General features: G+C 43.4%; 1 protein-coding gene across 7 annotated transcripts in view; it reads left to right on the top strand.

Annotated features, from left to right (window-relative positions):
* Positions 1–23,617, top strand: part of FMNL2 (formin like 2) — a 323,525-nt gene that overhangs the window by 278,202 nt on the left and 21,706 nt on the right. For 4 of the 7 annotated variants that reach the window (XM_080670219.1, XM_080670221.1, XM_080670220.1 and 1 more), the window contains exons 10-16: positions 9,278–9,352; positions 12,418–12,528; positions 14,902–15,051; positions 16,736–16,837; positions 18,499–18,799; positions 18,957–19,169; positions 21,762–21,782. In XM_080670219.1, the coding sequence (XP_080526345.1) occupies positions 9,278–9,352; positions 12,418–12,528; positions 14,902–15,051; positions 16,736–16,837; positions 18,499–18,799; positions 18,957–19,169; positions 21,762–21,782 (973 nt within the window). The remainder of the gene's footprint in view (positions 1–9,277; positions 9,353–12,417; positions 12,529–14,901; positions 15,052–16,735; positions 16,838–18,498; positions 18,800–18,956; positions 19,170–21,761; positions 21,783–23,617) is intronic. The other 3 variants (XM_080670222.1, XM_080670224.1, XM_080670225.1) reach the window with 1 other exon arrangement.

Genomic DNA, 23,617 nt, shown 5'->3' with positions numbered 1-23,617 from the left:
ACGATGACTTTCCTCTCTTGTGGACATGACTTTTCCCAACCTTTTCCCAAGCAGCAAGCATGCCTTCCAGCCCCCGCCACCACCCCCACTGCCTCCATGATCGGAGTATACACCTATTTAATGATTGCTCAAGGGGTATAGAAACAAATGTGGATCTGGTGTGCACGCTTCCTCTCCATCAGCAGGGCTGAGGGGCCTCTGGTCTGCTGCTCCCCTGGCACAGTGTCAGAGACGCCACCCTGAATCCATTAGCAGAGATTGGCAGCAGCACAGTGAGCAGGCTGTCTAAACTTGACGGGCAGGGCTGGATGGAGCAGAAGGAAGGGGCCCTTCTAGTTCTTACAGCAAGCGCAGAAAGTGGTTGGTCAGGTCCTTCTATCAAGGTTTCCTGAAGCTGGGATCTATGTTGGCAAATGTTGTTTTGTGCATTTGGGTTCTTTTCATCACGTTCATAGCAGCTGTAAATTGGAAAATATTTACGTCTATTTGTGTGTGTGTGTGTGTGTGTGTCTGTGTGTAAAGATTAAAGGTATTTCTGTTTCATAACACATGTTCTCAGCATGGATTTGTCTGTTGACAGAATGAATGATTTCTAAAGAAATGTATATATAGTCAAAGCTCTTCCTAATGTCTGTTTCAGTCCTGCCTACCAGACTAGTATAATGATTTGGGGGATCTTTACCCAGCATGAAATTGATCTAACATTGCTTGTTCTGGATTTGATGCCATCTCTTTTTATCCACAGGCTAACAGTAGTGTGTTTTATTCATGCCCACATGTGCTTTCCTCAGCCCTATAAAATTCTGGACACAATTCCTGATTACTTGGGAATTACCTTTTTCCTTGTAGTTATGCAGGGTCAGTGGACCAATCCCTGCTCCTTTCCTATGATACCCAGTTATAGTAACTGTTTCTTTATGTGTGTTGTTAAATTCGAGGTTGAGTGAATTGGAGAGTTAATGATCCAGCTCTCCAGTTTACAATTGGTAGTTAGGGCTCAGGATTTAATCAGCTAGTCCAGTAATTTTCAACATTTTTCATCTCATGGCACACATTAACTAATTACTAAAATTCTGCAGCACACCAAAACAATATTTTTTTTGTGCTAATCTCACAAAAAAAAAGAGGGGGTACAATTAGATTCATTCACACAAATGGCTACTGTTGTGTTAGCTATTGCCATTTTTATTTTTATTTGACAACTTAAGGGAAACAAGGTCAGTGCCTCTGATTAAATAGTTAGGTATTGCATGTTTTAAAAATTCTGCAGCACGCCTGTTGAAAATTGCTGAGCTGGTCTAATATTGTATAAGCTACTGTTTCTGAAATGCTGGTCCAACAACCATGAGGACTTTTTTTTTTTTTTCAATAATCTCTTTTTAAAATGTGTTTTTATTGATTTTAGAGAGATAGGAAGGGAGAGGGAGAGAGAGAGAAACATGGATGAGAGAAATATGGGTGAGAGAAACACCGATCAGTGCCTCCTGGGGATTGAATCTGTGCCTTGACCACGAATTGAAACAGCGGCCTCTCAGTATTGTAGCTTATGTCCTAAAATTACTTAATTAGCTTAGACATGATGTCAAAAATTTGAATTTGTTTTTCAAGGAATTTAAATACAAAATTTTTTGTTGTTGTTTTTAAAATTTTTTTATTGTTTAAAATATTACATATATTAGTACATATATCTCCTTTTTTTCCCCCATTGACCTTCCCCCAGCTTCCCCTACCCCCTGTCGCATGCCCTCATCCCGCCCCCCCCCCCCCCCAGTATTTTGTTTCCATTGGTGTGCTTATATGCATGTATACAAGTCCTTTGGTTGATCTATTTCCCTCCCTCCCCTACACTCCCCAGCCTTCCCCCTGTAAGTTGTCAGTCTGTTCGGTGCTTTACTGCCTCTGTATCTATCTTTTTATTCATCAGGTTATAATGTTCTTTATTTTCCATAAATGAGTGAGATCATGTGGTATTTTTCTTTCATTGCCTGGTTTATTTCACTTAACATAATGCTCTCCAGGTCCATCCATGCTGCTGCAAATGGTAAGCATTCCTTCTTTTTTATAGCAGCTTAGTATTCCATTGTGTAGATGTACTATAGTTTTCTAATCCACTCATCTGCTGATGGGCATTTAGGCTGTTTCCAAATCTTAGCTATGGTGAATTGTGCTGCTATGAACATAGGGGTGCATATATCCTTTCTGATTGGTGTTTCTAGTTTCTTGGAATATATTCCTAGAAGTGGGATTACCGGGACAAATGGGAGCTCCATTTTTAGGTTTTTGAGGAAACTCCATACTGTTCTCCACAGTGGCTGCACCAGTCTGCATTCCCACCAGCAGTGCACGAGGGTTCCTTTTTCTCCGCATCCTCGCCAGCACTTGTCATTTGTTGATTTGTTGATGGTTGCCATTCTGACAGGTGTGAGATGGTACCGAATTGTCATTTTGATTTGCATCTCTCGGATAATTAGTGACTTTGAGCATGTTTTCATATGTCTCTTGGCCTTCCTTCGAAAAGATTCTATTTAGGTCCATTGCCCATTTTTTTATTGGATCATTTATCTTCCTTTTATTAAGTTGTATAAGTTCCCTATAGATGTTGAAGATTAAACCTTTATCAGTGATAACATTTGCAAATATGTTCTCCCCATACAGTGGGCTTTCTTGTTGTTTTCTTGATGGTTTCTTTTGCTGTGCAAAAGCTTTTTATTTTGATGTAGTCCCATTTGTTTATTTTCTCTTTACTTTCCATTGCTCTAGTAGCGGTATCCGTGAAGAAATTGCTTCGCCATATGTATGAGATTTCTCTGACTGTGGATTCATCTAGTATTTTTATGGTTTCCCATCTTATGTTTAAGACCTGTATCCATTTTGAGTTAATTTTTGTGTATGGTGTAAGTTGGTGGTCTAGTTTCATTTTTTTGCATGTGTCTGTCCAATTTTCCCAAAACCATTTATTGAAGAGACTGTCTTGACTCCATTGTATGTTCATGCCTCCTTTGTCAAATATTAATTGATCATAGTGGTTTGGGTCAATATCTGGATTCTCTATTCTATTCCATTGGTCTATATGTCTGTTCTTGTGCCAGTACCAGGCTGTTTTGAGAATAGTGGCTTTGTAATACAGCTTGAAATCTGGTATTCAGATCCCACCTTCTTTGTTCTTCTTTCTCAGGATTGCTGTGGCTATTCGGGGTCTTTTTTTATTCCAGATGAATTTTTGGAGAGTTCTTTCTAGGTCTGTGAAATATGCCATTGGTATTTTAATGGGGAGTGCATTGAATCTATAGATTGCTTTGGGTAGTATGGACATTTTAATGATGTTGATTCTACCAATCCATGAACATGGTATGTTCTTCCATCTGTTTATGTCTTCCTCTATCTTTTTTTTCAGTGTCCTGTAGTTTTCCGCATATAGGTCTTTTACCTCCTTAGTTAAGTTTATTCCTAGGTATCTTAATTTCTTTGGTGTGATGGTAAATGGGATTGCTTTTTTAGTCTCTCTTTCTATAAGTTCACTATTGGTGTATAGAAATGCCATAGATTTCTTGGCATTAATTTTGTATCCTGCTACATTGTCGAATTGATTTATTAAGTCTATTAGTTTTTTGATGGACTATTGAGTCTATAGTCTTTTGGGTTTTTTATGTACACTATCAGGTCATCTGCAAATAAGGACAGCTTCACTTCTTCTTTTCCAATTTGGATGTCTTTTATTTCTTCTTCTTGTCTAATTGCAATGGCTAATACTTCCAGTACTATGTTGAACAGGAGTGGTGAGAGTGGGCATCCCTGTCTTGTTCCTGTTCTTAGGCGAAATGGTTTTAGTTTTTGCCCATTGAGTATGATGTTAGCTGTGGGTTTACCATATATAGCTTTTATTATGTTGAGATATGATCCTTCTATTCCCACCTTGTTGAGAGTTTTTATCAAGAAAGGGTGTTGGATTTTGTCAAATGCTTTTTCTGCATCAATTGATATGACTATGTGATTTTTATCTCTCAATTTGTTTATGTGATGTATCACGTTTATTGATTTGTAGATAGTGTACCATCCTTGCATTCCTGGGATAAATCCTACTTGGTCATGGTGTATGATCTTTCTGAGATACTGCTGGATCCGATTTGCTAGGATTTTGTTGAGGATTTTGGCATGTACATTCATGAGGGATATTGGCCTGTACTTCTCTTTCATTGTGTTGACTTTATCTGGTTTTGCTATTAGATTGATACTGGCTTCATAGAATGAGCTTGGAAGCGTTCCTTCCTCTTGAATTTTTTGGAATAGTCTGAGGAGGATAGGTTTTAGTTCTTCCTTGAATGTTTGGTAAAACTCCTCTGTGAAGCCGTCTGGCCCCAGGCTTTTGTTTGCCAGAAGCTTTTTGATGACTGCTTCAATTTCTTCCATAGTTATCGGCCTATTGAGATGTTTAGATTCTTCCTGATTTGAGTTTTGGGAGGTTATATTTTTCTAGGAATATGTCCATTTCCTTCAGGTTGTCCAGTTTGTAGGAATAGAGTTGTTTGTAGTATTTTTTAACAATCCTTTGTATTTTGGTGGGGTCTGTTGTTATTTCTCCTCTTTCATTTCTGATTTTGTTTATTTGGGTCCTCTCTCTTTGCTTCTTGGTGAGCCTGTCTAGAGGTTCATCAATCTTGTTTATCCTTTCAAAGAACCAGCTCCTGGTTTTGTTGTTCTTTTGTATTGTTTTTGTGGTTTTTTTTTGTCTCAATGTCGTTTATCTCCGCTCTGATCTTTATTATTTCCTTCCTTCTGCTTACACTGGGCTTTTCTTGTTGCTCTTTTTCTAACTCTTTGAGTTGTAGGGTTAGGTAATTTATTACCATTGTTTCTTGTTTTTTGCAGTATGCTTGTAGAGCTATGAACTTCCCTCTCAAGTCTGCTTTCGCTGTGTCCCATAGATTTTGGATTGTTGTGTTTTCATTGTCATTTGTTGCCATGATGTTTTTTATTTCTTCTTTGATCTCTCTGGTAACCCAGTCATTGTTTAATAGCATCCTGTTTAGTCTCCATGTGTTTGATTTTTTTTGGATTGTTTTTATTATAGTTGATTTCCAATTTTATGCCACTGTGATCTGAGAAGATGCTTGATATGATTTTTATCTTCTTGAATTTGAAGAGTCTTTGCCTATGACCCAACATATGGTCTATCTTTGAAAATGACCCATGTGCACTTGAGAAGAATGTATATTCTGTGGCTTTGGGGTGAAATGTTCTGAAGATGTCAATTAATTCCATCTGGTCTAGTAAGTCATTTAGGATTGATGTTTCTTTGCTGATTTTTTGTTTAGAGGATTTGTCCAATGGTGATAGTGAGGTATTAAAGTCTCCTACTATGATTGTATTGCTGTCAATCTCTCCCTTGATATCCTCCAGGTGTTTTTTTATGTATTTGGTTGCTCCTGTATTGGTTGTGTATATGTTTACCAGAGTTATTTCTTCTTGTTTGATTGCTCCCTTTAGTATTATGAAGTGGCCTTCCTTATCTCTTGTTATGTCCTTCACTTTGAGATCTAATTTGTCAGATATAAGTATTGCTACCCCAGCTTTTTTTTTCATTTCCATTCGCCTGAAAAACCTCTTTCCATCCCTTCACCCTCAGTCTGTGTGCGTCTTTTTTTCTGAGGTGGGTTTCTTGTAGACAGCAGATATATGGGCCGTGTTTTCTTATCCAATCCATTACCCTATGTCTTTTGATTGGTGCATTTAATCCATTTACATTTAAAGTTATTATTGATAGGTGCTTATTTGTTGCCATTTTCTTCACCCCTGTGTTCCTTCTTCGCTTCCTATTTCTTTTTTTTACAGCAGACCCTTTAGCATTTCTTGCATTGCTGGTTTGGTGGTAATAAATTCCCTTAGTCCTTTTTTGTCTGTGAAGCTCCTGATTTCACCTTCAATTTTGATTGATAGCCTTGCGGGGTACAGTATTCTTGGATTCAGACCCTTCCTTTGCATGACTTTGTATATTTCATTCCATTCTCTTCTGTCCTAATGAGTTTCTATTGAGAAATCAGTCACTAGTCTGATGGGAGTTCCTTTGTAGGTAACTTTTTCTCTCTCTCTCTGGCCACTTTCAGTATTCTTACTTTGTCATTGGTGTTTGCCAATTTAATTATAATGTGCCTTGATGTCAGTCTTTTGGGGTTCATTTTGCTTGGGACTCTGTGAGCTTCTTGGATTTATGTGGGTTTTTTCTTCCCTATATCAGGGAAGTTTTCTGTCATTATTTCTTCAAACAGGTTTTCTATTCCTTGCTCAGTTTCCTCTCATTCTGGAACCCCTATTATGCGGATGTTGTTTTGTTTCATGTTGTCCCAAAGTTCTCTTAGGCTCTCCTCCTGCTTTTTAATTTTTTTTTCTAGAAGCTGCTCTACTTGGGTATTTTCTCCTACCTTGTCTTCTAGCTCACTGATGCAGTCCTCTGCTTCTTCTAGTCTACTCTTCATGCTTTCTATTGAGTTTTTTACAGCAGCGATGTCATTTTTCATTTCTTCTTGGTTCTTCTTCATTTCTTCTTGGTTCTTACACATATTGTCGAATTTGTCTTCCATTCTTTTCAGCCACCTTATGACCATTTCTCTGATTTCTTTCTCTGGCAGGTTGCTTGCCTCCATTTCATTTATTTCCTTTTCTGGTGATGCCTGCTTTTCTTTCATATGCGGGCTGTTTCTTTATCTCCCCATGGTCTCTCTTCTCTGGGTGTCTGGTTATGTAGTTCTCTCTCTCCTGCATTGATTTAAAGGCACAAAATACATTACAACCAGGTACAACGCACAAGGCACTGAACAGAAAAGTATTCCTGATATTAATAACCCCAAATAAAGGTGACCACCAGAGAAAGGCAAATTAGAGGATAGGAGAGAAAGAAGAAGAGAGAGAGAAAAAAAAAAGAAAGGAGTGCAAAAATGAAATTGGGAAAAGAAAAAAAAGAAGAGAGAAAAGAAAGAGAATATGAAAGAAGAGGGGAACAAACTATATATATGGGGAGAAAACTGCAATAGAACAGCCACTAATCCCAACAAATGCCAGCAACAAGTACCTGGAGATGAATACAAACTACAAACAACAACTAATATCAAGCGAGGCAAGGGAAAACAGAAGCAAAAAGCAAACAAAAACAAACCAAACAAAAATAAGAATAAGTGAAACAATCTCACAAATAAGCATAAAAAATCGATATAATCAACAATCAAGCAAACAACAAAAGGACAGAGAGAAAAACTATTTTTGGATATTGAAGACAGAGAAGAGAGAGGTGTGTATGGACTTGGAGCAGGGGATTGGAAATTAGATATATAAGTAGGGTGAAATTTTAGCAGGGGGTAAAAAGAAAGAATAGGGAAAATCTAAAGCAGGAAAAGGGTAAGAGTAACAGGGTAACAAAAGGGGAAAAGTTAGGAAGAGAGTGATTGCATAAAGGTAAAATTGAGATAGAGTAAAATGATGCTAAAGGGAAGATGAAAATAGAATGTAGAACACTAATCCCAAAGTAAAATAAAGAGAAAATAAAATGACACTTTTTTTAAAAAAAAAAAAGGTAAAATAGTAGTAGTAATAATAATGATTGAAAATAAAAATGTAATAATTAAGGTAAAATCAAGTGAGGAAAAAAGAAAAAAAAATAGTTTCTTAAGTAAAAGATGAAAAAAAATAAAAATGTGCAGTAGTGAAGGTCATTCACTTCCTCTACTGTTCTATTTGGCACGCCTGTTTCCTAGTCAGGACAGTATTGCAGTTCCCTGTGTTCCACTGCTCCTCAGTGTTGTAAGCCAGTCCTGATTTTTAAGCAGGCAGTGTGTCTTAATTTCTTGTATTCCTTTATTTGTGTTTACACAAGAGTCAATTTGTGATTCAGCCCCTGGGTGGCAGTGTTTCTGGATTGACCTCCGGGTCTATAGGTCCTCTCTAGCCAGTGCTTAGATCCTGCTTTCCCTGTGGCACTCAATAACGGTTTGTGGGAGTGGGTTGCCCCAGAGCTAGTTCTCTGATGGTTATTCCCCGCTCTGATCCCCAGGTTCCAGAAAAACAACTTTCCCCTGCAGTCCCTTAGGGTGTTCCCAATTGGATGACCCTATGTATTGGGGTTAGTACTCAGAAGCAAGGATTTAAAGGAAGAAGAAAAAACAAAAACAAACAAACAAACAAAAAAAGAGCCAGCGTAAGTGTGCGAACTCCGGGGTTGTGCGCAATTCTGTGCAGTCTTTCTCCCCCCCTTGGGTCTAAGCAGCTGGCACAGTTTTAAAATTTTTAGGCTGTCCTTTTGTGTCAGATCAAAATGGGTTGATTTTTTAGAGTTCCTTTCTGTTAGCAGCTCTGAGGACCCCCTTCCACATTCACGGATCACGCCAGCCCCAACAGCAACAGGTTTTTCTAGGCGTAGACTTCCCCCGGTCCTCCAGCTCCCGCAGTGTGTGTGTTTCTCTCTCCTGCTGGGACCAGAGACCTCACCTTATCCCAGGTGAAATCTGACCTTTCCGTGGTGGAGTGTAGAGCTCCTCTGAATCCACGTGTTTGCGCCAATTGGAGACTGGTGCTCTGGGGTTTGCAGCTGTTTGGTGGGTGCCGCAGTCGTAGATTTTCAGGCTTCCGATAACATCCACTTTCCCCTTCAAGATGGCGCGGTCTCCACGTCTGAGTGGGTCACTCCAGGAGGGAACCCAGCTGCAGTGGGGGCTGCCCGGTCAGGGGAGCCCCGTCCAGCAGTCTCCCACCTTCTCCTGGAGTATAGCTGTCCCTCTACTCTCCAACAAACACTCCCCGTGCGACTCTCAGCTGTTCTTTCTATCTGCTCCGGGACAAGGCTCAGGACACGTCTGCATTCCACCGCCATTTTTTCCTCTCTAAATAACAAAATTTTTAAGATCTCTTAGCATGTGTGGTCCTGGTATTTCTGTAAAAAGGAGAACCCTGGTGATTTTTTAAAATTACGGTAAACAACATTCTGGTATCCTGAATGCAGGTTAAAAAAGTTGGTGGGTCATGCAAAGATAACCCAGGAAAGAACACATTTGATATGGACTTCAGAGTATCAGGAGAACTTGCAAAGGAGACCCAGGATCAGCGCGGGTCCGGGCTCAGGTTGCTATTTGTGAGTTAACTTGAGTTAGCTATTGTGGAAGAAAAGTAAATAGAGTGTGAGAGAGGAAAAAAATAGATATTCTGGAAATGATTATTAATGCTAAAATTTCTGCATCTAATTTTGGGATGCTTATGTTTGGAATTTCACATGCATGATGAAAATGTGTGTTTTCAGGTTTGTGGAGAAAAACAGCGCTTTGAGAAGTTGATGGAACATTTCAGGAATGAAGACAATAACATCGATTTTATGGTGAGCTATTTTTGTACTACATTCAAGAAAACAAACTCAATTTCAGCACTTATCCCTAAATCCATTGATATTTATATGTAGTATACATCCATATGTATGAGTATGTTACAAAGGACAGGAAATTGAGCATAATATGCTACAGATCCAATCTAGACTGTCCCTCTTAATCTGTATTTTCCCTTGATGGCATTTATTTCCAGTTTTATTCCTTCTGTACACTCTATAGTACAAGCCAAAAGTACTGGTTATTTACAGCAGATAAAGCGTGAAGCATGCACTTGGGAAAAGGAAGTTAACGTGCACGGTGCATATGCTGCAGCTGCTAATGTTACTATCAATGGTGCCGCATGGGAATCCTTAGGGCAGAAGCAAGAATCGGACCATTTTGCCTTCTGCACACCTGAGCCAGTGCCCTTCTCTAGACAATATTCCCAAGACTAAAGTGCTTTGGTTTGTGGAATTGACTGTATATATCCCCTACATTAATGTACAGCAGTGATTCTCCCTACCCTCCCCTCCTCTTGATCTCTTTCCTGCTTTGGTAATTCTGTGAGGGCATACCTACTCTGCAGATCTACTTACGGGTAAATCACGTGCAACAGCATGGGGCTCAGCAGGCTGTCATCTTCCAAAACTAAGAGTGAAAGGAGTTTGAGCACTTCTGAATCCATATGCCTAAGGCTCAATCCTGGGCTGAAGGTGGACTCCACTGTAGAGAATTTCCTGAGTCAGGTTCCTCTCGAGGGCACCCAGATTGGCAGGCCTTCTTTGACCTAATCCAGGAGATGCAGGGAGCTTCTGAACCCTGGAGGTCCTCACCTGGGTCATCTCCCAGGTCACCGCCAGCCCAGAGCAGACATCCCAGTCAGGTCCGACACTGGCGAGTCTTCTGAGCATGTGCTCGGATGCCAGGCAGGGTTTTCCTTGGAATTGCTTCAGTGACTGTAAAATATGAAACATAGCTTTACAGATTTCTAACCCTTTTGTGTAAAAATTTTTTCTGGGTCCTTAAATTTAATATACATCATGGCCCTCAGCCCCTTCCAAAATCAGTGAGAAAGATGGAATCTTTTATAGAGGTTTTCTGTTCCAGTTCTCCACACCATTCCCTGTTCTGTTACAGGTGGCCCACCTCGCTCATTTGTCATACATACAGGATCTCTCTGCCATTTGAGTTTCTGCTAAAATTACTATAAGTCCTTTAAAACACCTGCACTGTTGACAAAGGAGAGCATGTTTCCTACGAGCACATTTATTCACATGCACATGCATTGAGGAACCTTATATAGAGGGTGCTGGTATATGGATCCTATGTGTTCGATGCATGCATCACCTAGCAAGTGGTTACCTCTCAGGCATGTCGTAAAACTCAACAGATCATTTAGACCTGCTTTCAGAAGAGAAGTGGAAAGATGCCAAATATTTTTCCTCCAGAAAATGAGGCTTTTCATAAACTGCATTTAAGGGGCATAACCTCCCAAAACAAAACAAAAAAACTGACCAAATCTTCTTTAGCTCATTTATCCACAGCACCTGAAATCACTTTTTAATTAACTGCCATAGTGTCTCCTGGTCACCTAGAGCGGATATCCAATGAATTAAATACTCCAAGAAGAATCTAATGCAACAAAAAAATAATTTTGAAAAGAGAAAGAAAATGAGGTTTTGGGGAGAGAGGAAGAGTGAGGTGGTTTTTGGAGAAAATGTGGATCTGGCTCCCATAATCATCTTACCTCCTTGCAGGAGGCTCTGTTTAATTATGGAGGGAAAGCATTAGTGGGATATTTCCACCATAAATAAACTGACTGTCACTATTAAAAGCAAAATAGATCTGTTGAATTCTGTGCTGCTTTTACCAAACTGAGGACTGGTTTTTCTCTGTGGCTGGTCTCAGGGCCACTGATGCAGTTGTGGGTAGAAAGCAGTGAATTCAAGGCTTCTATGGAATGCAACCCGGTTCATTGTTCAAAGTGGAAAGATGGGTCAGGGATCCTGTGATGATCCTGTTGGGATGATGGGGCCTACAGTGAGGTTTCAGAAGTGATAATAATCAAATCACCTGTGATTATAGGAGATTTGAATGCTTTTCTTTGTAATAATTTTCATATTTTCTACAATATAGCTGTAATAATGTTCATAGTTTATTCTGTATACCTATAAGACTTTTTAATAATGCCTTTACTGAGATATAATTAACATACTATCCAATTTACCCATCTAAACTGTACAAGTCAACACATTTTTAGTGTATTTGTGGGGCTGTGCAGCCATCACTGCAGCCTAATTTAGAAAATTTTGTTGCCCCCAAAAGAATCCTCACACCCATCCGCAGTCACTACCCATTTTCCCCACGCCCAGTCCTAAGCAGCTACTAACCTACTTCCTGTCTCTGTAGAGTTGCCTATTCTGGATACTTCATATGAATGGAATTATAATGCATGTCATCTTTTGTGACTTTTTTCACTTATAATGAGTTCAAGTTCACCCATGTTGTAGCACATTTCAGTACATCATTCCTTTTTATTTTTGCATAATATCCCGTTGTATGGACATACCACATTTTTTTAATCCATCAGTTGATGGACATTGTTTCACATACACACATTTTGATTACTATGAACATTTGTGTACAAGTTTTTACGTGGATGTGTATTTCCTTTTCTCTTGGGTATATTTACCTAAGAATGAGATTGCTGGGTCACATGGAAGCTCTGTGTTTAACAGTTTTAGGCAATATCACACTTTTCACAGCGGCTACACTATTTTACACCCCCACCCCCAGCAGTGGATAAGGGTTTTACCTTTTCCACATCCTTGTCAACACTTGTTATTATCTTTCTTTGTGATTATAACCATCCTAGTGGATGTGAAGTGGTATGTACTTATGCTACCTATATGACTTTTGAATTTTTTAGAAATATAAAATATTTTTAAAGACCCAATAAAATGAACAAAAAGAAAAATTGGTAAGTGAGCTTTGATGTGTGCAATTGAAAGCATATTTTATGATTAAAATGAGAAAACAAGCTTGGAACCTATCTAACCTGTTGGCGATTCCATTTCAGGTGGCCTCTATGCAGTTTATTAATATTGTAGTCCATTCAGTAGAAGATATGAATTTCAGAGTGCACCTCCAGTATGAATTTACCAAGTTAGGCCTGGACGAATACTTGGATGTAAGTAGAGTTGAAAGCTTTGGCTCTAATAGAAGACCTGGTTTATTGCCTACCCTCAAAGATACACTTCCACAGTGGCTAAGAACACTTGTAGCTCTGTGCCGTCCACTTACTGTACTGCTAGGTAGAAGGAAGCCACCTGAGGGATGCAGTCTGCCAGAGCAACTGGGTTCCTGCAGGCCTCCTGGGCCCTCCGCTGTCTCCTGCCAGCAGTCTTTTAGTACCAGAGGCAGAGAACCTCTCTCATAGCCTTGCTGCAGCTCTCCTCTGCTTTGGAGCTCTGTCTGGGTCCAAAGTTTCACTGCACCCCTCATTCGGGTGGGCTGTTGGGCAATTCACATTCTTGGTTACTCTGGGGAACCTGATTGTGCAGGGAAGGTCAAACCCAGACTGCTGTAGAGTGATGAATAATTCCTTAGAGCATACAAAAAAAAAAGAGAGAGAGAAATGAACACTAGAGACTTCCTTGTATAGTTGTTAAATTCTGCTGAAAATGTTTGTGGCTTTAGAAGTTCTACTTTTAGTTCTTGGGACAAGAGGGTCTAAAGTTTCTCTTTCTCATGCTCCCTTGCAGAAATGCTCAGCCAGTTCCCTGAAGCCCTTCAGAAAATTGATGTGAAAATTGTAAATGGACTTGTGTAGCTCTGTGTGCACAGAATGTACCCTTTCCTTGGACTCGTTGGCAGTTAGGTTTTCCATTCTAGATAAGAATGGTCCATTTGAACTTGGAAGATCACTAGTGGTTGGGCAAGAATGGTTGGCCTCAATTTCAAGGCTGTTTCTAGTTATGAAGAAGATAGAAGTCCTGCCCTTGGAGCTCAGCTGCCCATCATCCTTAGGGTTGGAGCCAGGGAATCACACATCTGTATTGTCAGTTTATTGCAAGGCGGAATTACAGAATCGGTTACTCTGCATCTTATGGCCTTGCTCATCAGACCAGGAGAGACTGGCCTAATGTTGTCTCAGACTCCTCAGAGAGAGGCATGATCAGTTTCTACTGAAGAATTGCTTTGAGTTGTTTTCCCATTTAAAGATCCACTAATATCTTTGATAGGATAATGTACTGAAAGGTATTTTGAGATCTTGGTTTGTCTGTCTTTCCCCACATGCTCTGAGAGTAGCAGTATTAGAACAGAATCTGGGTGTAGAGCTCCATAACACTGTTCTGGGTTCAGTTTTGTGATGGCCACGCAGAGCTCCAGGATATAGTGGCAGGTAGTAACATGTTAGCACCTGTTGTTCATTGTGAAATCTGAGAAAAATCCTGCTAAACTTCTCCAGTTTCTTTTCTAGACTCCACTCTTATTTAGAAATCTTTTTCAGTTCTGACTCCCAAACCAAAATGGAACATACTCTCTTCCAACAAGCTCAGGGGTAGAATGCCGGATCAGACCGGGAAGAAAGTCTGCTTTCCTGGGGATTTATGTAGAGTAGGATTCCTCGGAAAATTTTAAGACTTTTTCAAAACACTCTATTTCTCTAACTTCCTGCTCTGTTGTTCTGGACCCTGATAAATAGAAGTGGTTCGAAGAAGAATATGATAAGCATATAATGTATAAATGCTTCACTAGTTTACAAAAACCAACCTTGTTAAGGAGCCATTGATTTGTTCAGTACATGTTTATTGACACCATCCATGTGCCAAATATTATTCCAGCTACTCATCTGCTCCCCAGGAAAAGCCTTGACTTACATTACTTCTAAGGAAGAGTCCTGGTTTACTTGACCTCTCACTTCACCATAGAGTTGGATCTCTTCCTCTGGAATGCCTGGCCTGGGATGCAGAGAATGGGGGGAGGGAGCTTCCTGACCTGTGCTTTGGGGAAACCCTGGGCAGTGTCGTAGGGAAGTAATCATGGAGGGTGGGCTCTAGCAATTCGTGTTAAAATAAGCCCCCAGGCCAATATATTCAATCAGTGCCCACCCCACTGTCCCTTAACCCTACCTCTAATTAGAACTACCATCATTACCCAGGCCAGTTACCACCCACTCCAATCTCTTCTACACAGATACCTCTCAAGTTTTATGTTACCCGTAACTCTTGTTCCCATTCAAAGTTATTTTTAATTTTTCTATTTTCCTGACTTCACCTGCATCAAAAGGTTTTAGGTTGGAATATACCCGCATGGGGAATATACCCACAGGAAGGATTAGGGAAATGAGTGTATATTTGGGAGATGTCTTCCCCAGAAAGCAAGCTGATGGTACCCCCTGGTATGGTCACTCCTTAAATTCTCTTAAGGATGAGGATTTATCAGACCCTCTCTTGGAAAAGACTATGTGGAACAAACAAAACTGCGTAGGCTGTTGGGTAATTATGTTCTCTTTTCACAGATAGGCTAATACCCCCTTCTCTTGCCATTTGATGTTTAGAAGCTGAAACACACGGAGAGCGACAAGCTGCAGGTGCAGATCCAGGCGTACCTGGACAATGTGTTTGACGTGGGGGCTCTGCTAGAAGACGCCGAGACCAAGAACGCAGCCTTGGAAAGGGTGGAGGAGCTGGAAGAAAACCTCTCTCATGTAACTACTTCCCAGAAAAGGAAAACAGGCCTGTGTTTGGAGGGGTGCAGAGCAGAATAAGTGTCTGCTTTGGTGGCCGTGAATGACAGGGCGTGGAGTATAGGGATGAGCTAGAGGGCTGTCAGAGGCCACTCGGGGTTCTCTCAGGAAGGCAGGAGCGTTACTTCACACTCTGTGGGATCGTGGCCTTGACTTAGCGCACCTGCCCAGTGTCTGCCGAGTCCACATTCCCTGGCCACGTTGTTGTCGGCACAGGAGAGTTACGTGATAAGCATTACCTAGAGGGAAGTGCAACTCAAATATGTGCATTTGGCCCGAGATGAATAAGTTTCTTCTTCTCAATATGAGTCACTTTCTACCGAATGTGTCCACACAAGCCCGTGGACAGGGCGTCTGGTGGCTTCCTGATGCTTGTCTGCACATTCCTGCCTTGTGGCTACTCAGGGTCTAATAGATTCACTTCAACAATGAGCCTTTTCAGGGGAATCGGTGAGCTTTCCCCATGTCCTGCTCTTTCAGGCAGCCTGTCCTCTCAGTGTGATGTTTGCACGGTATCAGGGCTGGGACTTGTTTTCCATTCAGGGGGTTTTCTCGCTGCGGACCCAGGAGGATGAGAGGTTATTCATTTGTTCATCCACGCAGCTGATACTGTAATATTGCAAGAATGGACGGAAAAACGGTGCTGCTTAAAAACCCAGGCCTTGTGAGGACCCGGTTCTTCTGCTGGATCCTGATAGTGTCCTTGATTGTGAAATGAATTATCTCTTTTGGAGGGACATTTATTTTCCCCTTTGAACATTTCTTTCCCTCCACATTTTCTTAGTTCTTAGTATTACATGTGTTTCATGTCCTTCATGTCCGCCACTCTGCACGTGTGCATCTGCATGGCTGTGGTTAAGCCAAGTTGCCAGATCTCCCAGCGCGGCTATGCCTGGCGGACACCTGCTTGGGAAGAGCATTTACAGGCTTAGTGTTTCTTCCCTTAAGAGATTTGCATGGTATTTTGATGTGATCAATGTAAGTCTCTCCTCTTCCCTTCCCCCTGCCTTCCTGATTTTCTTCACTGGTGGTGGTTTTCAGGGAGAGGTAAGAAGTGTGAAGCTGCTTAGTTCTAGAGCCTTCCGTGGAGAGGAGCTGTCTGACCCATGGCTCGCCCGGTCTTGCTCTGGGAGCCTCAGCCAGCATTGCACGACCAGACTTCTCTACCCGCTTTCGTAGGAGGCCACCTGTGTGTGTGAACGGCCCCTCCAGGATGACTTTAAGTATTTGGGTAGTTTGGATCCAAACAAGCAGTCGTATTTTTTCAGCTGGTTACCTATAATAACACAGCCAAGTTTTCTGGATCAAGTTTTCAAAACCTTTTGCCTACGGGCCCTTCTCGGGGAAGGAAAGGTGGGCTTCCTCCTCCCTCAGCCGTTCTTCTCCAGCCCCTGCAGAAATGGAGAGAGACTTGAAAGAACTCACATATGGGTTTTATTAAGGATGGTATATCAATTAATTCCTATTAAAAACAAAATGTATTCAGAGCCATATCATAAATATTAACATTTCCGTAAAACAGCCTATGGAACACAGGGCTGTGGTGGGCTCCTTCCGGCCTCTACGCTACTCCACTTGCTGAGGGCCCAGGAGCTGGTCAGAGTGGCCCTGGGTTGTGACACAGCCTCCCTTTCAAACCTTACAGTTGTCTGAAAAACTGCAAGACACGGAGAACGAAGCCATGTCTAAGATCGTGGAACTGGAGAAGCAGCTCATGCAGAGGAACAAGGAGCTGGATGTGGTTCGAGTGAGTGTGACGGTGACAGCGGCCCGTGGGCACCGCGGGGAGGGCGCTCCGGCCTTCGTCTGGCCGAGCATTCATGTCAGAGGAATGCACCGGGGCAGCCTATCTGTTGGGACTATTTCCGAGGGGATCCTCCAAAGAAAAGTGCACAGTTGTGGGCTGTACACATGCGTGTGCAATCATAGGCTCTGGGCAGTATGTCCTTGTCACAGGTTTTAGGAGCAACAATATTTTCCCATCTGGACTAGTCGGAGTTGATTATGTGGACCACTCATTTGGTTAGAAGTAAAAACACAGCATGGATTTAATTCATGCCACTTATTTATTTTTAATAGAACTTGGATTTCTTTGTTGCTTTGCTTTGCTTCTACTTGAAACCAGATTTGGTGGTTGCCATGGAAATGTTGAAATCACAACACAGGCAAGACCTAATGGCATTCACCAAAAAAAAAAAAAAAAAAAAAGAAAAGAAAAAAAGAAAAAGTCAAAGCAAAACCAATCCATTTTATTATCAGATAAGCACAGCTATTTTATTTGGGCGCTAGCATTGTTTTACCTTCCGTGTCAGGTATTTATGGAGCCCCATTCGTGTGTTTAGAATCATAGAGAACATAAAACCACCGAAACGCCTGGAGGGCTTTCGGGCAAATGGCTTGCCTTTACACCACCGTTAATGAAATGGCACGTTTTATGCGATGGTTATCATGTCTGTGTGTGTTGCTTGGTAGTCTGACATGTCCTAGAGTTAACTCTAGGAAATTTATTTTCTGGCATGCCATTGAGACAGAGTTGTAGCATATGGACTCAATTCAAGGGCAGACTCTCAGATTATTAATAATAGACAGGGTGTGAAGAATGTTTCCCTGCCTGCTGGAGGTTTGTGGTGAGAGGTCCCGTGTACAAGGCCCGGCAAGTCAGTGCCATAAAATCCTCTCACTGGAGCCTCTGTGAGGCCCTGATAAAAGGAACCGGACAGCCTTTGAATTGAAATGGTAACTTCTTTGTTTTCTGCTAAAATCCTAGACAGAAATAAGTAATCAGTGGAGGGAAGCACTGGCCTGTTTTGTTGACCGTATTCCTGAACGGAAAATGTTGCAGCAACGGCTGTCCTGCACTTGGCCGGGGGCATTGTGAAGGCCGGGGAAACCCGTTCAGGGCCAGCCAGCCCCTGGTCACTCTTCAGCAGGTTATTCCACACCTTGCAGGTTTTTAATCCACTCTAACTTCAGTCCAAGGCTAATGTAGGGCCCTTTTGGCTACTGCCAGAGTTAAAATGAATTTTAAAGTAAGTGAAAGGAAAACATGCGAGGCCACCGGAATACCCACGGGATATCCCAAAGTCACCTCTGAGATCATGGCTGGGTCATCTCAGCTCTGTGCCTCTCCCCCTGCAGGGAAAGTCAAGCATTAATTAAAGGGAAGGACCACATTAGCAATAAGAATTGTTAACATATATTGCATGCATTGCCAGTGAGCAAACGATAACGAATGGGACTTTATAGGTTCTGGCTGAGTTCCATAGAATTCCTCTATACGAGTATCCTCTTTCTTTTCTTTCTTTTTTTTCCTTTCGGCTGTTTTCTTTGTCCTCAGTTTGCCAGTCTGGTGGTGAGAGGCAAGCATGTCCTGTGAAGACAAACTCTTGACCGTGGACTCTTTTGCAGGAAATCTACAAAGATGCAAATACCCAGGTTCACACATTAAGGAAAATGGTCAAAGAAAAAGAAGAAGCCATTCAAAGACAGTCTACCCTGGAAAAAAAGATTCATGAACTGGAAAAACAAGGGACCATTAAAATTCAGAAGAAAGGGGATGGGGACATCGCCATACTGCCGGTTGTGGCTTCCGGCACGTTGTCCTCGGGCTCGGAAGTAGCGGCGGGACCATTAACGGGGGCCGCCGCCTCAGGACCCTTGCCCCCTCCTCCCCCACCTGTACCTCTGCTGTCAGATGCACCTGAAGCAGGTAAGAGGCCTTGGTGGGAGAATGGGGTGGTATTGGGATATTTGTTCTTCTTTTCTTTACTCACTGCTCCACTGATGTCCTTTGTGTGCACATGGCCTATTGCAGGAAAAACCATTCCCCTGTTTTCTAAGTCAGTTTGTTTCTTTTCTTTTGCTAGTGCAAAATGGTCCGGTAACACCACCTATGCCCCCGGCTCCTCCGCCCCCTCCCCCGCCACCGCCTCCCCCACCCCCTCCGCCGCCGCCTCCTCTGCCGGGTCCTGCCTCCGAGACTGTGCCAGCTCCTCCTTTACCACCACCCCTTCCTCCTTCTGCACCCCCGCTGCCTGGGACGTCTTCACCCACAGTGGTTTTCAACTCAGGATTAGCAGGTAAGTGCAGAGAATAAGACCCAGGTACCTGTGTGAGAATACTCATTGGTCTTACTTCCAAGGGTTCAAGCCGTTCTTTCAAACTCCAAGTCTCTTGAAATGTCATGTCTCTCCTCTTGATAGAACATCCTGCTAAGGTGCCAGGGAGATGGTCACGCTCAGGAGGCCTTTCCCTCTCAGTAGGTTTGTCACTCTGTCCCTGGCGGGAGGTCCTCATCCCATACTGTCTTAGCACCTTCCAGGGGAGGGAGAGACAGGTTACCTTCTGGGGATGTGTGCGTTTTTACAGGTCCAGCAAACACGTCTGGACGTCTGTCGTAGTCGAAGCTCTGACACAGACTGCTCTGGTGCCTGCGGCTCTTTTATCTTGAAGGTATCTGCGAGGTGTAGGCTTGCAGGCATTTCTGAGAATCGGAGGGCATCAGAATTCACTGTAGTACAGTGACACTTTAAGGGGGAATGTTGCCAACAGCCGCATTAGGATGCCTTGAAATGCTTCCTGATCGTGCACCTCGACTTCCTGCCGACCGGGACCCAATGCGGCCTCACCCGCCAGCAATGAGGCAGGGAGGGCGTAGGCGAGAGGAAGACATGCCTTGAAATGGAAGTTCTCATCTTCGACTCAGAAATGCATGTTTACTCCTCTCTAAAGCACTGCAAGCTGTTCTCCCGGCCACGGCGTGTCTTCCTGGCACGGGGAGTTGCTCTGAGCTTTGTGGTGCCGTCCCCGTGGCATCTGATGATCCCGCTTCCTCATCCGCTTCAGTCCCTCAGCGAGGTCTCATTTCTGCCCAAGAGCCGCCGCTGTAATGTTTTCCCATTTCTAAGGCTGCGGTAGTTCTCAGAGCTTTTTGCGGTAGTTCTAAAAGACAGGCAGCTGTCAAGGATTTCCCAGCCTGCATCCCTTAGCATGTCCCACCACAGCGTCCCCAGCTGGCCCGTGGTGCTAACTCATCCTAGTGACAGAAAGCCGCCCACAGCAAACTGGTTCCACACCCCAACTTCTATAAAACTGTCCAAGTAACAAACAAAGTAATGTTCTCAGGAAACCAGGGACTTATTTTAACCCTTCAAGGTCTTCCCAAACTACCACTTCCTTCTAGAGCTTTTATTGCCTCTGAAGGACAAAAACAGAAAGCGCATCATCGTGGAACTGTTGGCTTTTGGAATATAAACAAACCAAAAAGCCTTAACCTGACCCAGTCTGTTTTCCATGTGAAAACCTGTAATTGTCGTGTGCACTGGGCTCACGGATTCCGCTTGGCCCTAAGCGCGCTCTCTGTGAGACATGCCGACTGTGGTGTCTCTCCTTCTGTCCTGCTTCCTTTCTCTCTGGCAAGACCTCACATGTGACGCAGCTTCCACTGGCACCCACCTGAGCTCAACCAGGTCTCAGGACTGCCTTGCCGAGTGAAGGAGCCATGAGGCTGAGATGTGGGTCCAGGGCCCTTCTGAACGGGTCTTGTCCTCACTGGTTAATTCTGTTGCCTGCTTAATTTTAAATATGTGTTGGCCAGTTGCTTCTCTGTTCAGCCGATTGCCCACTGCTACCTCTGGAGCTGGTACCATGGGGAGTTGTCCCCTTTGTGTCTTCTGCAGTTTAGAGGACTATGTGTGGGATTGAAGAAACTCCTCTATAGTGCCCTGTGTCCTCTAAACAATCACAGGGTGTTCTGTCTTACAAGATGTAAGGATTGTAAGAACCTTACGTGTAGTTGGTAGCTTGAGATCCAGCTGTTTCTCCAAGGCCTTTAATCTCTTTTCATTACTCAACCTTAATCTGGCCGTTCACGCTTAGTGGTGCAGGCCATGTTGTGAGATGCTTCACCGGGGTGTTCAGTAGCTATCTCTCTCTGGAACCAAGATGCCAGACAGAAACAGGATGTCCCGGTAGAGCCAGAGACAGAGCTGGGACATGCCAAGGGCTCTTGGGAAGCCAGAAACCTGTGACCACTAGGTCCCTGGATCTGCAGGCCAAAGGATGTCTGTCCCTCCAGCAGGCCATGAGCAAGTGTGCTCTTGGTGGCCGAGACGGGGACCAGGAGGAGGTCCCCTATGTTTATTTAGTCAAGTTTTCTTTGCAGTTTATAGAGGAAATCACAGTGGTGGGAAATGTGCATTTGAAGCATAAGGCCAACTTCCTCAAATCTGCGATTGATCGATCGACTGGCTCCCAAGTCCTAATGAGGCCAGTGTGGTAGGGCACTGGGCAGTCTGCACCCTGTGTTGTCTCTGTGGTGGAATGTGCTTTGGAACTTCACAATGAGGGTGTGGACTCCGGCTGATTATTTTTCACCAAAACATTTTCCTTATCTTTAGGAATACTTAGCACAGTAGAATATGGCTGTTTGGGACCACTATAATGAAATCATTTTTTCCCCTTTTCTAAAAAGGATTGTTTTTTAAAACAAAATAAATGAGTCTTCAAGGCAGGCCCAAAGGGAAATGAATTTTTGGCTCTGGCCTGCCTCATGAAGTGTGTCCAAGAAGCCTGAGATTCTATGTGAAGAGTGTGTCAGCTGCTGAGCCGCTTAACTCTAACTGTATCTAATGTGATTTGTACTTTCTTTGTTCTTCCTGCTTCCACAAAAGATGGGCCCATCAAGCTTTTCTGTAGGTTGCTGCTCACTGAGCGTGTTGAGTATTTGCGTTGTGCTCCTGTTGGTCACACCGTGCCTTCCATCTTTCCACTCCACCGTACACTGACCCATTGCATTTTGACTCTGTGTCTGTGGGAAGTCTCGGTGTTGGCTGACTGTTGTCCCAGGCTTGCCCACACGTTTCAGTTGAACCTGTAGGAGAGATTATGGCCCTTCAGCAGACATCCTGGATCCTGTGCCACATTCCTTTCTCCCCAAGGAAAGGAGTGTTTTTCCTTTTAGTTTAATTTTCATAGTTGGGTCTAAGGCCTCAGCTCTCGAAGGACTTTGTGTTTATTCTGGGGGAAAAGAGAAAGCGCCACAGAACAAGGACGAGCTGCTGGTGCTGCCTCCCTGGGCTCCGGCTCTCTCCTGGAGCAGCTTCCCACCCCCTTAACCTGAGAACTTCATGCCACAGTCCCCTACAGAGCTCCTTGGATCATACCCCCTTCCCCAGAGTCAGGACAGCCTGCCCTGAAGACTTTATTGCCTGTCTTCTGTTCTCAGGCTTATTACTAATCTTGCTAACAAGTTAATAAGTAAGGTGGCTGCCAATGGAATGACTTGTAGTGAGTGTCCAGAGGCCACAGTGCCTGTGGAGGGATGCTGGAACCAAACGTCCCTGGCCTCTCACCAAAGATTATGGTCAGCTCCCCACACAGCCCTTTCCCTGCACCTTCCTCCTTCCCCTCAACATCACCCAAGTCCCAGCCCAGAGGAAGGGCTGTTCCTGTGTCCCAGGAAGGCCTAGGTGTCCCTGGGAAGCGTAGGCAAAGGATGCAGTGTGGCGAGGAGCCCGGCACTGCTGGGCAGTAGGGACTGAGGTGTCGCACTTGGGAGTGGGAAGGCCTGGTGTGGCAAAGCTGTGTTTCTGTGTCCCTGCATGCCTTTGTGTTGGTGACAGATGACATTCTGCTGTGGATTATGTCACACGTGTAACTCTGGAGGAATGAGAGGCGCTGTCTGCCTCCCACTGAGGCAGGCCGCCAGGTAAAAGCCCAGGTGTGTTTTGCATTATTTCCGCTTGCACTGAAGTTCTCCTTTTCTTGCTAATGATGGCAAATAGCAGAGCTCCCAAATAGCATGGTGGGCATCCCAGGACATACTTAGGAAGGTGGATATATATAACTTGAATGGCTTGGGAGGGCTTCTTTATGTTGTGTAATTAACTAATGGCATTTTTAATGGATTGCCTTTTTAGCTCATTTCCCCAAAGTAAGAGGGGTTGGTGCTGCCCCCTGGACCCCTCAGAGATAGAGCCCTCCCTCTCTGTTCAGAGGTTTTCAGTGTTTTGACTGAGTTCGTCCATGCCTCTGGTCCCACGCAGCTGAGCCCTGGGGAGAACTTGCTCTTCACGAGGGGGGTGGTGGGGTGGGGGCCATTCTCAAAAAGCAGTACAAGTCCTGGTCCCAAGTACCCTTCTGTCTCCTTGAACATTTTCTATGTTCAGCCACTCGTGGCCCTGAGTCTGTTGAAATCACTTGGCAGCCAATATGACCCCCATTTTTAAATCATCCACAGGAATGCATTGCTCTGGTTGGAAGTCAGCATTCCTGATGCTACATTCCTGGTGGTTCAGAGAGACACTATCTGTAGTCTCTGGTCATCTTCTGAGATGCGTTCGGAGAGAGGTGTTCTAGAGCCAAGGATTTAGGATGTCAAAGTTACACTGGGGCTCACCACTTCAGTCTCAGTCCCCAGAGCAGGTGCCCTCTCCGCTGTCTAATAGCATGACTGATCATTTTTGCTCCCCAGTATTTATTTGTCTTAAGCGTTGTCCAAACATTGTGACCGTGATGCAGCAAACCA

This window comes from Plecotus auritus, assembly GCF_963455305.1.
Source record: "Plecotus auritus genome assembly, chromosome: 5".
NCBI classification, from domain to species: Eukaryota; Metazoa; Chordata; class Mammalia; order Chiroptera; family Vespertilionidae; genus Plecotus; species Plecotus auritus.
Note: the sequence above shows the minus strand (reverse complement) of the source record. Positions and strands in the feature narration are given on the sequence as shown.